The 15,812-nt window shown below is 40.3% G+C and overlaps 1 protein-coding gene across 9 annotated transcripts in view; it reads right to left on the reverse strand.

Moving 5' to 3' along the window:
• The window catches only part of Kif13a (kinesin family member 13A), a 174,826-nt gene that overhangs the window by 65,442 nt on the left and 93,572 nt on the right, over nt 1-15,812 (reverse strand). For all 9 annotated transcript variants that reach the window (XR_010051168.1, XR_010051167.1, XR_010051166.1 and 6 more), the window contains exons 5-9: nt 15,091-15,183; nt 13,941-14,121; nt 10,487-10,574; nt 8,932-9,066; nt 8,164-8,276 (exon numbers count right to left, since the gene is read on the reverse strand). Coding sequence is in view for 6 of the 9 variants with exons in the window: in XM_063259934.1 (XP_063116004.1) it covers nt 8,164-8,276; nt 8,932-9,066; nt 10,487-10,574; nt 13,941-14,121; nt 15,091-15,183 (610 nt within the window). In the remaining 3 variants the exon portion in view is untranslated. The remainder of the gene's footprint in view (nt 1-8,163; nt 8,277-8,931; nt 9,067-10,486; nt 10,575-13,940; nt 14,122-15,090; nt 15,184-15,812) is intronic.

The following is a 15,812-nucleotide window of genomic DNA, read 5'->3' on the forward strand; positions in this document are numbered from 1 at the left end:
GTTACTGCTACCCTTTCTTGGTTAAGTACAAAGGCAGAAGAAAGATCGCTGTCATGACAATCGAAACTGGTCTGTTTGGGAAAGTTAGTTCTTACATATTTAATGCCTTCTAATTTCTTAGACGGTCACATAATCTGACTAGTGTCATCTTAGTGATTTGAAACTTTAGCATGACTGATTCCATTTTGATTTTCAGTCTAATCAGTTGGAGCCGGAACAGGAGCTTAGTCTAAAACAATGGACTCTTTAATAGTTCTTCTTTAACAGCACTAGCAGCAAAGTGGTGAGGTTGTACAGAAACAGTTACACAACTCTAGCTTCCATGTGTATGATCATTCCTCAGTATCAGAAAACATTCCTCAGTATCAGGAGAGAGCAAATCTGTGGATGCTCAAGTCTCTTACATAAAAGGGCTTAGAATATGAATATAAGCTGCATCCATTCTCCCATATGCTTTACATCAAGTGTAATAACTAATATAGTGTAAATGTTATGTAAATAGTTGTTATACTAGATTATTTAGGGAATAATTACAATGAAAAGTGTGTACACACTCGGTAGAGATGTAACCCCTTCACATTTTTAATCTACAGTGGTTGGATCTGCCATGGATGTGAACAGTCAACTATAATTTGCTGTATAATTTATCCAGAAATCTATTATTAGAAGTCATTCCTTTTTACCTTATTAACAGCATGAGAACATTCAAAACAAGAGCTTTATGTAACCCTATTACCATCTCCTTGTAACCAAAATAAAAAGAACCCCAGGTAACTGAGCTTCCCAGTGAGAGGTAATAGTTCACCCACACCTTCCTGCCCTTCCAGGTTCCACCCAGAAGCAATGATCTAGAATCCCTAAAACTAAATTTTAACATCTGAAAGTTCAACAACATGCTTATTTTACTGAGAATTTTACTGCCAGAGAGCCTTAAAGTATAACCAAAACATTAATTCTGAAATCTTGCTAGAAACGTCTTCCTAAGCAGAGACTAGGGCAGCCAGTTGGCCTCACAATGATATGGAACAGGGTGGCAGTTGTTTGCCAATTTTAGAGACAGAAAACGTTATCTAAGGAATCTTTCTAATTCTACAAAAGTGTTGCTCCTCCCCTGGAGCTGCTGGACTTGGACACAGGAAGGCCTTAATCTTTAAATCTCTCACCACAAATTCTTGGGCAGGGTGGGGTCGGGGGAGGGGCTGACTGGAGAGGAAAGAAGAGATATTTATAAACAGATAGCCAAGTTTTGTTTTATGCTTTGGTGATGCTGGGGGTGAATTCAGGGCCTGTGCATATTAGTAAGTAGGCACTCTATCACTGAGCTATACCCATAGCCCACAGTATTTTAAGGTAGGAAAAAAAAAATGTTAAACTTACTTATCTACAATAAGGGAGAATTCAGGATCAAAAAGAAAGTACATGAAACTTGGGAGAATAAAACACAAAATAAAAGTTGCACCAGTAAATACAATCAATAAGGAAAAAAACTGAGTTAGTATTCAATCTTTCTTTTCATTTTGTGTACCTTTACTCAACCTTAAAAGTTTCTTTTGTTAACTTTAACCATCAAATTTCTCCCTTGGGAACAGACAAGATGTGATGTGAGCTACTTGTATTGTTTCAGATGGATTTCAAATGTATTTTACCTTTTTTTAATGATCTGTCTCTTATAGATCATATACATAGTACTTTCTAAACTTGCATGTATACAAAGACTCTGTACATCTGAATCTGTCCACTTAGACTATGACCACCTTGAGGGCAGAAACCATACACTGCTATACACATTCCTGCACGCAATTCCTGTCCTGACTTAGGGAGGTTACTAAGTAAATATCTACAGTACTGAGTTCATCTAAGTCCAGAACCCACTAGAGAATAGAACATGTACCGTTGCTTCTAAGGGGCTGACTCAGTGATTCTTTGGGGACACACTGTATGTGAATTGCTAACAGAACTCTGGTTTTACTGGGAAGCAATATACTCAGCTAAAAAGTCCCTTCTCCAAGTCCTTTGCAGCTTTGGGTAGCTGTGAAACATAGCTCTGGCCAAGGAGCTGCAGGCAGACATTACTGGGAAAGGCTTCCAAGAAGGCTACTGTTCTCCTGATTAAAACTTTTGTTCAGACCACAGAAGGCTGTGCTCTTTCTCCTTCTGCCTTCCTCTTGCTTAGACCATAGATATGGATACAATATCTAAAATGGTAGAGCCATCTTGAGATTATAAGGACTTTTAGATTGGTGAAACTGCGGGCATTTCTGAGGTGCTGTATTGGCCTCCACACTTTTTGTTAAATGAGATAACCAGTCACTTCATTGTCAGTGTAACTGGTTTTTGTTCCCTACAGCAGAAAGCAATCCTTGACTTTTAAAGAATAAGGTGAACACAACAAAATAAGTGGATTTGAGTTTAACATTCAAGTTGAACGTTCTCCCCAGGAAGCTCCTACTCTTTTTTTTTTTTTTTTTTGGTCGCTTATGCCGTTGAGCTAAATCCCCAGCCCCCTTTTTTTGTCTTTTTGAGACAGTGTCTCGCTATGCAGTTCAGGCTGGCCTTGAGCTCATTTTGTAGCCTAGGCTGGTCTCGAACTCGCAGAGATCCTCCTGCCTCAGCCTCCCGAGTGCTGGGATTACAGGCGTGAGCCAACACGCCCGGCGAGGAAGCTCTGACTCTTAAGAGTAGAGATGCAAAAGCATATGGGTTAGAAATTGTAAGGAAACCATAGCACCATCAAATAATTGCCAAGAAAAGAAAATAGTTATGCCTATAGCATGAGTGCCATTACCTTATATAGTGTTTCCCAGTACTTAATCATCAAACTCAATATTTATCTACTGAGTATCATTCTCAATATCATTTACATTCAACAGCTGTGACAAGACAATAAACTACATATAAACATTTCCAAAACTGGGTTTAACCAAACACTTGTTATGGGGATCTTAACACACATTACATCTAGAATTCTGTCATCAAATAAGTTTAGGGAATGATGACCTAAAGTTAACTAGGACTCATTCCTGAAGAACTTCTTGAAGCTTTTATCATTATAACTCTCCAAAGGAAGTTTTATAAGTATTTCTTCCAAGAGCCACCCAAAGAATACTTCCTAGAAATTTTTAAGAAACAGTGGAGAAACTGTGTCACATTCCCCCAAAAGACCTGACTATTATGACCCAAGGAGATTGTCGCTGTCTTTTCTGGTTCCCTCATGCTAAACACAAAGACATCTTTCTTCCCCAATATGCTTTGACATTGCAATGTGCTAGTTGTAAATTACCAAGAGCCCCCACCCTTGAGTATCGGATAGAAGCAGGCTGTGTTCACAGACCTTGGATACAAATTCATGTTTGGTCATTTGGGATATAAAGTGAGATTTCTGAAAGGAAATAAACAAAGGAGCCATGAAAAACGTTCAAGAAGGAAAAGGGGTGGGAGACTGAGTCCCATAAACTGTTAAATACAGAAAGCTTGTAAGTTATTAAATCAAATTTTATGACATAGTCCTAGAAGTAACAGGTATGCATATTTCTGGAACAAGTACTCAGAAGGACCCACTTGGGGGGAATGGCAATTATATACTTTATTTAACCACAGCAATTGAAATGGAAATGTGGCTGGGAATGACAGTCATTGGATGCCTCTCATTTGCATTTAGTGACTGCAAGTCCCTGCGATAAAATGGAAGCACTTTCAAAGTTCAGGACATTACAGTTTTCAGGACCTACGTGAGTTCCTAAGGAAGCTGAAGCAGCCAGACGCCAGAGGCAGGAATGACCCCCGCCTCCATCTTCCCTTAGACACTGGGTGTCCCTGTGAATATGGTCCACAGAAGACCTGTGCCCCAAACCTGCGCACAGCATCTTAGCTTTTTGGATGAAGGAATAAGGTATACTATAAGCTCTTAAGAGCTTCAGGAGAGATGAAGTCCCTAAATCCACAGCCCATTAAGCAGACATTGATGTCTGTATGGAGTCCCTGACAGGTCTGTTTAAGAGGATTACCAATGCACCACCAAATAAGCCCAAGGAGGCAGGAAAGCTTAGGAAACATGTCAGAGACTGCTTCTGTTCTAGAACTTAACTGGGCACCAATTACAAAGCTTAGAAAGTCATTTGTGGAATTATTAGTAGTTTTTGACTTTTTATTTTATTAATATGCTTATAATATGCATATATAGTTTTCTATGTGCCACACAATATTCTAAGTACTTCACAAAAACTATAGTTTAATTTTCAAAACAACTGTACTTGTGGGGTAGTTTCCTCATTACATTTTACTGATGAAGAAATAAGGTCACACTTACAGAACTGGAATACTGCAGTGTCTGCTCTGGACTGTGCCCCTCCTCCCCCCGCCAAAGCTGTGTTAATCATCCCTCCCTGTACTCCTTCTGCTCCATCCAAACTTCTGTGCATTTGGGTTTTAGTACAACTGGCCCTCGGGTCTTCCCACTGCCAATGGCCCACTCTACCTCTCGCTCTGTTCTTATACCTAGTCAGTGTTCAGTACACATTTGCTAAACTGGATCAAAACAGCAAGTTCATATCTCTTTTCTGAAATCCCTGGGCCAATCTGTGCCTTGAAGTTCACAATACTTAGGCTGTTAGTAAGTTCAGGAATCCTAGGCAGTGCTCGTACTAACACATCAATGGTGGGCAGTATGCAGGTGAAGGCTATAAAGGTAGAGACAGATGAGGCAGGCTTGTGTGAGTGAAGCTCTTGAACTACTGAACTAGGAAAATGCTCCCACCCTTGCAGCTCTGTGGGGGTTGGAATCACAGAATGACTCCAGGTGTCAGCAGGACTGCAACCTTCTGAAGGCTCTGGTGGCCTTCTATGTCCCATTTTTCCTTGCCTTGGCTCACACTCCCACCATTATCTTTGAGTAGTGTCCACTCAAGTCTTTTCCTCTCTGCTTCACTAGGTCTCTACCTCCACTACTTCCTTCTTTTATTTGTAAATGACCTGTGACTACACAGGCCTGCTTAGATAATCTTCCCATCTCGACATCATTGGTTTAACTAAAACTAAAACGGTAAAGTCTCTTTGCCTTGTAAAGAACACAGGGTTTGGAAATGAGAATAAAGATATATTTGGGGATGGGAGGTGTTACCCTTCCTATCCCTTAATTCTTTGTGAACCGCAGCATCTAATTCAGCATCAGACACATACTAGAAGTTTAAGAAAGCTGTGATGGCCTTTCATACATGTTATATTCCCGTTTCAGTTTTTCACCTTCAAAATACAGATAAAAATACCTCTTCTGAGCCCCCCCATGAAATAAAGCATATAAAAATGTTCTGAAAGCTATTAAATGCACTAAAACTAAAGTCCTACCTAGTTCACAGACTGCAGTAAGTAATACACAGACCCATATGTGAAAGACTTAGAGTGAAACTTAGGAATGACTTACGCTGAGAAAATCCCCTTTAGTTCAACAAGTTGTTATACAAAAAAGCCAGTTGCTAGAAGACCTAAATGTTGTCACATAACTTGAAGTAGTCACATAAGTTAGCGTACGAATTTAAGGGGCACTATTAATATTTGCCCTGAGGCAAAAGTATCAACCAGGCCCTTCCAGGCAAATGGAATGTTTGGCACACCAACTGTAACAGGGTGGTGGGGTCAGGACCCTGGAGCTTGTGTATAGTCCAAGCCAAGAACTGCACTGAGAGCCTGGCGACCTGAGACACATGTAACTTTGTTTGCTTAGGTTTTCTCATCTACACAATGAGGAGTGAAGATACGTCTCACAATGCTGAGAGGAAGATCCATGTGTCATTACAGTGGTCCCTCGATCCGTGAACGTAATTCCATGACGCTGGAAAAGCTGGCCATGTTCATGTTTGTGTGGGAAAGATGGCTGTGGTCCTGTGTGTCACCTGATGCAGAGTTCGCAAACAAAAACAAAAATTTCCCGAACACTTGTTTGCGAACCAAATTGTTTGTGAGCAAAAGCATTTGTGGACTAAATTTCTGCTGTACTTCAGTGAGCATTCAGAGGACTAGCAAGAATTGAGTCAAAGTCACTGTCATCCTACATCAAGGCCAGACATACACATGCACTCTAACACTTTCCAAGTCCACAGCTCAGTCTTTCCCATGTCACCCCACAAGCCCACCCAGTAGGTCAACGGATGGCAAGGCTCAGCACTTGAAATGAATCTCTAGGAAAAGTGACAATCTTTTCTTTGGTATCTGCTCCCTCACACTCTCATTTCTACATCCTGTCCTCTTCTTGAGCTCACTGTGGAACAGAACTGCAGTGCCAGCTGGGATCCTGCAAGGCCTTGTCATGAAATGTAGCAAAATCCCTTGTTATTAGAGCAGGAGACAGGCTGACTGGAAGATTAAGGCCCTCAAGTAGCAGTCTCTCCCAGAGAGTGAGCTATTTCTGTCTAACACAGGAACAATGTTTTAGTTCTAATTTTTAAAATTTTATATGCTAAAATTGTACTGTGCCAGTATCACTTTAAGGTGCAAGCTACACAAACCATGGCACTGCATATATTTCCTCTTCTCAAATTCTGTTCTAAGCAAAATCCCAAATTACTATGCTCAGCAGAAAACAGTCACAAACAGACTAAAACTACTTTCAGTGGAACTTGACATGATAACAGTGATTATGCCAATCTGTAAAAACATAGCTATAACAGTTAACATTTGTGTCTACTGCAATCCAGGCATTGTTCTAAGCACATGCTAGCACTTAATCCTCAATTCTATGAAACAGAATATGTGTCTATTTTACAGATGAGATATGTCTCAGCTGTAAATGATGTCTATTTTACAGATGAGAAAATATGGTACAAACTGGTTAAATTTCCTGCTCCTGACATACACACAGAGTAACTGGTAGATTCAGGGTAAAATCCAGTCTGGCCTGAGCATAAACTTTGAAATACAAACTGCTCTACCTTCAATTGAAAAGCAGAGGGATTTGTGGGGACAATGCACATATGACCTCTGCAGCTCTGCAGAACCTTCTATAAGGAACACCTGTATCTTTTGCGTTTTGCTGGCATCTTTTCCCTCTCTGCCTTCTTCCAGCCTGTGCTGCAGCACTGGGCACATCTAGGCACTCATGCCAAACGGCAAGACTCCAGGATAGCAGTTATCCACCCAGTGTTAAATTTTTCTAACACAGTATTAGCCTTATGAGAAGACTTAAACCTCATTTTCCATTGAGAATGAGCTCCCAAAGTTAATGAAGATGAGATCTGAATTTTATCTAAGATTTTATTACAGATGTTCCTCGGCTTATGCAGTCTTCATAAACTCACCCTAAACTGAAAACACATGTAACACACCCAAACTTCCAAATATCCTAACTTTACCACACAATACACTTTAGATTATTGCTTCTTTCCTCCTTGACACAGTTGCTGATTGGGAGCTGTCGTTGCTGCGACTCGCGATTATCGGAAGAGAGGACCAGACCATATGTTGCTAACCCAGGCAGAGATCTAAGTCTAACATGTGAAGTACAGGTTCTACTGATGCACTTTGCCTTCAAACCACTGTAATGTCAAACAATCCTATGCCCAACTATCCTATGTCAGCGACCATCTGTAAGTATGATGGTATCCCTAAGTGTTTGTACCATTAGGGGAACAGGGCTACTTAGTAAACCTCGAGCATCTGCTCAGAGGCAGCCTTTTTTTTAAAGCTCACTTTACTAAAGCTACAATACTGTGAACAACCTTGCATCAGAATCGTCAATCATAATGCAACGAATTTCTCCCTAAACCACAAGAGAGGCCAGGATAAGCTGAGCGTGTTGGTAAACACCTATAATCCCAGTACTCTGGGAAGCAAAGACAGAAGGACTGCAAATTAAATCTCAGTCTGAGCAATTCAGTGACTTAGGGAGACCCTGTTTCAAAACAGTAAATTAAAAAAGGCCTGGGGACGTAGCTCTGTATGAGGACCTGCGCTGATTCACCACTAACATGATAGATAGATAGATAGATAGATAGATAGATAGATAGATAGATAAAGTGAGTAGATGGATGGATGTGGCTAGGGTGTAGCTTAGTGGTAAAACCTTTGCCTACCACATGGAATGTCCAGGGTTTGAATGCTGAGAGCCAAAAAAAAAAGGGGGGGGGGAGTTGTGTAGGGGAGTCAGGGCCGGAGAACCAGCCAGGATAACCTTACTTGTTAATGTTACTGCCTTCTTTTAGTCGTTCGCCCGCAGCTCCAGTTTTAGATACTCTTTCGCTACCCGCCAGGTCTACCAAGCTGACCTTGCTGACCTTCTCTCCTGAGTTCTAGAGAGAAACGACACACGTTAATGCAAATATTGTATGGTATCTGTATACGCATGGGCACCATGACTGAGAGTAACCTCACAGTCCATCCCATTCCAACACAGCAAATTTTTCAAGATCTTAAAGAGTCCAAAGATTTTCATTTCAAATATAAACTGGTATAGAATGCCATACTTTATACTGAAGTGAGGCAGGAAGCACCTCCAGTTTTCCAAAATACAGCCAAGAGCTGGAGCCTGATGTGTCTGAGACTTCAGGATACAAGGGTTCCTGCATGTTTGGGTCAATTACTTCTTTTGAAATATAGGTTTTTAGGCTGTCATGGTTTCCTCTTTAATATACCTCAATACCCATGCAGTAGACCTAGAAGGTTTTAAGTCAATTTCAGTGTGAAAGGATACATGTTAAAAGCTGCATGGTGATTTTGTCTGGGGAGCTTGCACACAAAATCCAGTTTTTAAAAAAAAACATACAAAAAGAAGACCTAAACAAGTAAATGATTTAGGCAAAGCAGCTGCCCCAGTAGGTCAACACAAAATTCCAGCTAGCAAATGCAACTGTGACACCCCCCCATACCCACCCCATCCCCGCACCCCCCCCCCAGCTGTGCACACTGTGGGTTCCCCCCGTCCTGACATTCTGCCTTGTCCCTCACCCCAGACTGCAGGTCATACAGCGTCTGTGTGATGATGATGTTGAACACAGCATGGGAGCGGCTGCTTTCTTCATTCATGTTGGTTGCAGCTACTGTTCGAGACTTATTTCCCTCAGACATCAACGACTCAATATCCTGGGGGCAAAGCATCAGGGAAAATACCATAAACAAAAACACAAGGACACAGGCTTGCACCCAAGGTGTGTGAGTGTGCAGTATGATCCCTCTGACCCTCTGTCACCCTACCATAAACCCCCTGCCTCTTCCCCACAGAGTACAGCTGACTTTCCACCTCTTCAGGGTTTTCCAGTATATGAAACAGTCTCCCATTCTTCCCACCGGCCAGATGGTTTCTTTCCCTATTAAGACCCGACTTTCTCCTCTGTACGTTCCAAGGACAGCTAGTACTTCCTGAACACTCCAGACACCCAGTAGCAGCAGTCATCTTCTTTAATCCTAACTTCCCTCTGCTTATTGACCTGATACAGCTGCTTCCTACTTGTTTACCTGCTTCTTTACCCAATACTGTGGCTTTCCAAAGGAAGGCGCTGTCCCTCCAGCATGTGTGGACACTTGCTCCTCACACACACCTGGAATGCATGGGCTCTTACGAAATGCTTGCTGAATGAACCTCAGGGAAGGAATATTTTTCTGCTTTTACATACAAAGATGCTGACACATTCATGGAAGTCAGATAACTTTCTCCACATCTAGGATGAGGTAGAACTAGCATGTTGATTAAGAATTCACTGGTTCTAACTAATAAGTGACAGGATGATACACACAATGATCCCGGTGACAGTGGGCTAAGAACCTGGCTCCTTAGTGAAGGTCCTAACTTAGGATCTTTAGGTCAAAAAGGGTTCTGCTCATTCTAAAATGATGACTGTGCCTTATTTTTAATTATTCCTAATTTGAGAAATACTATGGATGTCTTCATTTATAGCTGGAGAGAGTTGACTCACAGATTACTTTAGTCTAAGCCTGAGGTGGTAATGGATTGGCCATATCCCTCAGAGAGCAAAAGTAAACATAGGCATTCATGTGTTCATTCGTGCATTCGTTTACATTCTTCAGCATCACAGACAGCAGCTTGTGTTATGAGGTTTTCAAAGCCATGATTATAGAAATAAGAGCAGAAAACTGAGTCTAGACATTCAAGTCGAGGAGCAGGAAACAGCAAGTCCATAGAGAGAAGACCGATTCAAAAAAACAAGAGCCAGAAGTGTGAAAAGTGATAGAACGGAAGGCAGGAGAAACTTGTCAACAAGATGAGGTTGGATTAACTCTCAAATACTACTGTTTAGACTACCACATTTGTCTAGAAAGATGTCACTGGCAGCAACAGGGAGAACAGTTTCAACAGAATAGTATCAGTAAAAATACTCAGCAACTTCAAAGGGTTGAGATGTTCTGGCCACAGAGTGAAACCTTCACAACAAGCCAGCTTGGCAAGTGTGACAGATACCCTTGCTCTCTGGAGTGTGCTGATGTGCTAATCAATTCTGATCTAATGCCAGGTTTTCAATGATAATTTTTTAAAAACGACACTTACCTCAAAACTAGTGACAGCCAGCTGAGATAAACCATCTACATATGGTCCCAATACTTTATGCTCTCGAACTTTAAGAGACTGTCTACTCCTTTAGGAGAGAGAAAAAAAGGAATGAATGAATCAGACCAAAGTTGGAACTTTTTCTTCCTTTTAAAATACTCATAAGCTAAGATTAAAATTTCAAAAAAGAATTTTTTAAATAATTAGAATAAATATTTTAAAAGTTACTTTATTTGGATTAGCAAACCAGCATTCCATATAAGAAACATCTTTTATACTTTCATTTCTATTTAAAGTAATGTACTATTTTAAAATTTTTTGGCTGGGCATGGTGGCACATGCCTGTAGACCCAGCACTTGGGAGGTGGAAACAGACGATCACCGTAAGTTCGAGGCCAGCCTGAGGTATACAGCGAGTTCAGGGCCAACCAGGACCACACAGTGAGACCCTATCTCAAAAGAAAAACAAAACATACACATATATATTTGCTCTATCTTTAGTCCCAAACTAAACAGCTGGCACACAGAACCAGCTTACACTAACTGATGTTAGGTGGGTGAGCTTCAGTTAAACAGAAAGGAAATGAGAGGGAGAGGGAGAGGGGGAGGGAGAGAGGGGAGGGAGGGGGGATAGAAGGGAAGGGGTGGGAGAGGGAGAGGGGAGAAACCTAAAGACACATTCTCAATAAGTAATGTCTTAAAATTTCTGAATAAATGCTGAACAATGCTAAAATGTTTTAAATTTTAATTTATTTCTTCAAGGTACATGGATTTATGCTGCTTCTGTGTTGACAATTTTGTACAGTGAAATCATAGTACAGGACAGCCTGCAGCCACTGACATTAATCCCCTACTTAGAATTGGCTCTGCTGGTGAAGATTTTAGAGCTCTATTGAATTTTTAAGTGGCAGTTCTGGTTTGGGACTTATTTGAAGAGTTTATCAACCGACAGTTGAGATTAAGAGTAAAGCTATATACACTTAATGTTCACCATATCAGGTATGACCGCTTTCTCACGGCACTGAACATTAATTATTTTTCAAGTTAAGAGTCAATGTCTGGTATCACTCAAGTATGGAAAAGATGAACTGAGAATAGTGTTTCCCAAGGCCCTGGCACTATTTCCAAAGCACTATGCAGTTATTCCATGTAATCTTACAGCAGCATGACAAAGTAGGTGTTACTACATTTAAGGATGAAGAATTCAATGTGACATGAGTAATTCAGTTGGACTCTAGGCCAGGACAGACTACAGTGCTCATCTTTAAGACAGCTACAGTGATACACATGATCCAGCCCTTGTGCACTCCACTTACACAACCAGGGATTCTTTGATACTATTTAGTCACAAGACAAGTACATCTAGCACAATATTAAGAGTGTGATGGCCCAGACATATAGCTTGGCAAGTGTGAGGTCGTGAGTTCAATTCCCAGTACCAAAAAAGAGTCTGTGATGGTGTCTGACATCTGGAATTCTTGTACACAGCTACTGAGACTGTAAACTGGTGTAGCAGCATCTTGTGACAATCTCTCCAGGTGTATCCCCTACAAACTCCTGCAGGCCTGCACAATGCTCAGGGAGCAGCTCTTTAACAGCGAAAAGTAGAAACCATGTAAGCAACAAGGGAAGAGATAAACTATGGTACAATCAGACAGTGGAATATTAAACAGTAGTAAAATTAATGTATTACTACTTTTTTTGTTTGTTTTGTTTTCTTTGAGACAAAGGCTCACTGGCTTTGAACTCACAGCAATCCTCAAGCCTCAGCCTCCTGAGTGCTGGGATTCTACTTTAGAAATAGGAATGAATAAAACATTATGCTGAAAAAAAGAAAACTCTACCATACGTAGAGTATGATGTTATTGCATAAACATAAAAACTGCGTGAAATTACGTGTAGGTGCTAGAAATAGAAAAGACAATGATAAACATGAAACTGCTACTCTGGGGAAAGGTAGGAAAAGGGGAACACATAGGAAGCTTAAAAAATACTGGTTAAGTTCCATTTATTAAGCTAAGGCAGTTATTGATTTTATCATTCTTTATACCTTATAGTGTTGTAAATGTTCTTTTGTATGCATTAAGCAGTAGCTCTTTAAATAAATACAAACATCTATGATCATCACCTTCTTGACATCTATAATTTCTGTCTTAACCTTTGATTTCATCCAACATGTGCACTTATAAATGGTCAAGTGTTATGTAACATACAGCTGCTACAATAATTTAAAATGAATTTTAATACATTCATAATTTTAATATTTATCATGTTATATGGTAAATTCAGGAGACTGAACCATGTTTTAGTATGGTTTTAAAATGTGAGCATGGGGAGCCAGGGGTTTAGCTTGGTGGCACAAGCAGCTACCTGGCAAGTATAAAAGGTCATGAATTTGATCTCCAGTACCAAAAAACCCAAACCAAAACAAAATGGGAGCATGTACACACATAACACATATCTGAAACACAGGATTCCAATGCATCAGAGTATTAGCAGAGGTTATTTTTCAGTGGAAAGATTAAAAAGCCACATTCATTTCTTTTTATGCTATCTCTTTTCTAAATTTTCTACAAATATATATTACTTTTAAAAACAGTACAGGCTGGGCATGGTGGCTCACACCTATAATTACAGCACTCAGGAGGCTGAGGCAGGAGGATCATTGTGAGTTTGAGACCAGCCTGGGGTAATTAGCTCAAGGCCAGCCTGAATTGCATAGCGGGACCCTATTTAAAAAAAAAAGCCGCAAAAAACCACTTTTTTTAAAATCTGGAAAAGAAGTAAATGCCTGTCCTTCCTCTATGACTCAAATTCATCTGGTTTTTATGATTTAGTTTAAAAAATACACAGATGCCTGGGTTTTATCCTGGGCCAACTGAATCATCCTGTATGGGTGGAGCTGAAGCCAGGGAACCCTCAAATAGCTCCCCATGTGTCTCCAGTGCACCCCAAAGAAGGGTGGTGGTTTCAGTTCTTCAACCACTTTGCCTTCATTTAAAGGTGCTACTTTCCAATACAAATAGAGACCAGTGTGTCCTCAGTAACTCCGTATTTTTTGACTAGTCCATAATAGCAAAATACTATACTGGTAGTAAAAATATTTTCTTAACAAGGCATATGTATTATATGGTCTATTAATGACCATAGGGTGAACTTAACATGCACTGGGCACACTGATCAGCTTTGAGAGATGATGATGGCTCAGGAAATACACTGACACCAGAGTAGTGACCAATGGCTCACATCCATATAGTCCCCTGTCATTCTAACTTTAGAATCATTTAAAATTATTACCCCTTGGGGCTGGGGATTTAGCTCAGCGGCATAAGCGCCTGCCTTGCAAGCAGGCTGTCGTGAGTTCGATCCCTGGTACTGATAAAAAGGAAAAAGACAATAAATAAAATAAAATAATTACCCCTACTTACCAACTGAATTTCAATCATGAACTTACCCTTTGGGGTCCAAAAGATCCCGAACCTTCTCATTATAAATTTCCATGTAGGATACTTCAACTTTAAAGGTCTGTGATTCATTCTGCTCCAAAGAGATCCTTTTAAATAAAGCACAGCACAGCCTGGGAATAAGGCCCAGCTGCTCCGCATGGCCCATCATGGAGAAGGACTTTCCAGAACCTGGAAAGAATAAAAAGAAACAGGGCAGAAGAGGAAGCTACATGCAACACTGCAACCATAAAAGTTGCCCTTATACATCAGCCAAAGTCACACAGAATAAAGGTGCAAATTTGGCTCCCAAACCTAGAACCATGGACCTCAGAGCCACTCTTCTTTTATCACACGGCCTCCAACTTGCTGAGGACCCTTCAGCAGATACAAAGGGACCTATACAAACACAACCACTAAAAATGCATATTCTTTAAAAGCATGCACAGTAAAATTCCAGCTGGACACTAAGTAACAAGAGTAATATGTTATTGTTACATGCACAACACGTCATACTACCTCACTTGATTCTCCTAGTTACTGTATGATGTGATGTGAGCAGCACCACCATGATTAACTTATTCCCGTCTTTAAAAATGTCAGTGCTCTGAATGTTAATGCCTAAGCCACTACTAGCTTTTATTTTGCTTGTTTTGACCAATCGCTCCACTAGCCTTGATTTAATAACTCATCATCATTTGTCTATCCTAGCAAAAGTTCTCAGTACAGAATGATTCTGAGTTCCTCCATAGTTTTCATCTTAACAGTTATACTGAGAAAGTGGTAATTATTTTTCTAGTTCAAATACAGACTAAAACTATCAATTAAGAAAATGGCACTTCATAGTTTGAAACTAGCTTTGCTTATTAACATTGAAATTACTCAACTGTCAGAACCATTGCACCTTCAAAAAAGATTACTTTTGATCATATAATTCAGTTAAGCTTACAAAGTCAGAAGCATTTTCTGTTGATTCTCAAATGTTTGTGTATTTCTAACCTTTAAGAAATGTATCTTCAGGGTTGGGGGTGCAACTCTATGGTATAGCTCATGCTTATGAAATAGAGACAGAGAGAAAAAGACAAAAAAAAAGGGGAAGAAAAAGTGGCAGAAAAATCATGTTTAATGTCATTGATTGTAGTAATAAAAGTAATTCCTTACCTGTCTGTCCATATGCAAAAATACAAGCATTATACCCCTGAAAGGCTTTTTCAAGAATCCCTTCCCCAAGGCACTTGAAAACCACTTCTTGGCCTAGAAAACAAAAATTAAAAAGTAAAATGAGGATAATTTGTATTAATAACAGTCTATCAGGTCCCATTCCTCTGTGTCAAAAGTTTATTTAATGCCTACTACCTATACAGCTACATAGTAAGAATTTAATATATATAGTTTCATTCCCCCACTCCCCAGATTGGCATCAAGCTCTGGGGCTCATGCAGGCCTCCCATCTGAGCCTCCTGAGTAGCTGGGGCAGAGGCACATGCCACTGCATCCACCTTACAATTTAATTTTTGCTTCTAAACTATATACAGCTCAGGACCTGGATAAATTTCTGATTCTATTCCACATTCCTCTTTGACATCCCTCTAGGCACTAAAGTTTATTTTCCACTGTCAGCGGGCCGTTCAAATTTGCTTTAATTTCCTCTTAGGATTTAGTATCTAAAAAAAAAATCATTAATTATGAATTGTCTTGTCTCCTGTCTGGATCTGGAGATTGCAATGGGCAAGCACTGTGTCACATACTGCTTTGCACCTTCAGCACCAAGCATGGACACCACGTGCTGACAATATAATGAATGGTTCACTGTGGAGTGATGACTTAAGCTGGGCTTGCAGAGTCCCAAGAACCTCCCCCTGAGGGCCGACAAGTTCTGCTAT

This window comes from Cavia porcellus, unplaced genomic scaffold (assembly GCF_034190915.1).
Source record: "Cavia porcellus strain 051 isolate PalLab524CR breed Dunkin Hartley unplaced genomic scaffold, mCavPor4.1 scaffold_13, whole genome shotgun sequence".
Lineage (NCBI taxonomy): Eukaryota > Metazoa > Chordata > Mammalia > Rodentia > Caviidae > Cavia > Cavia porcellus.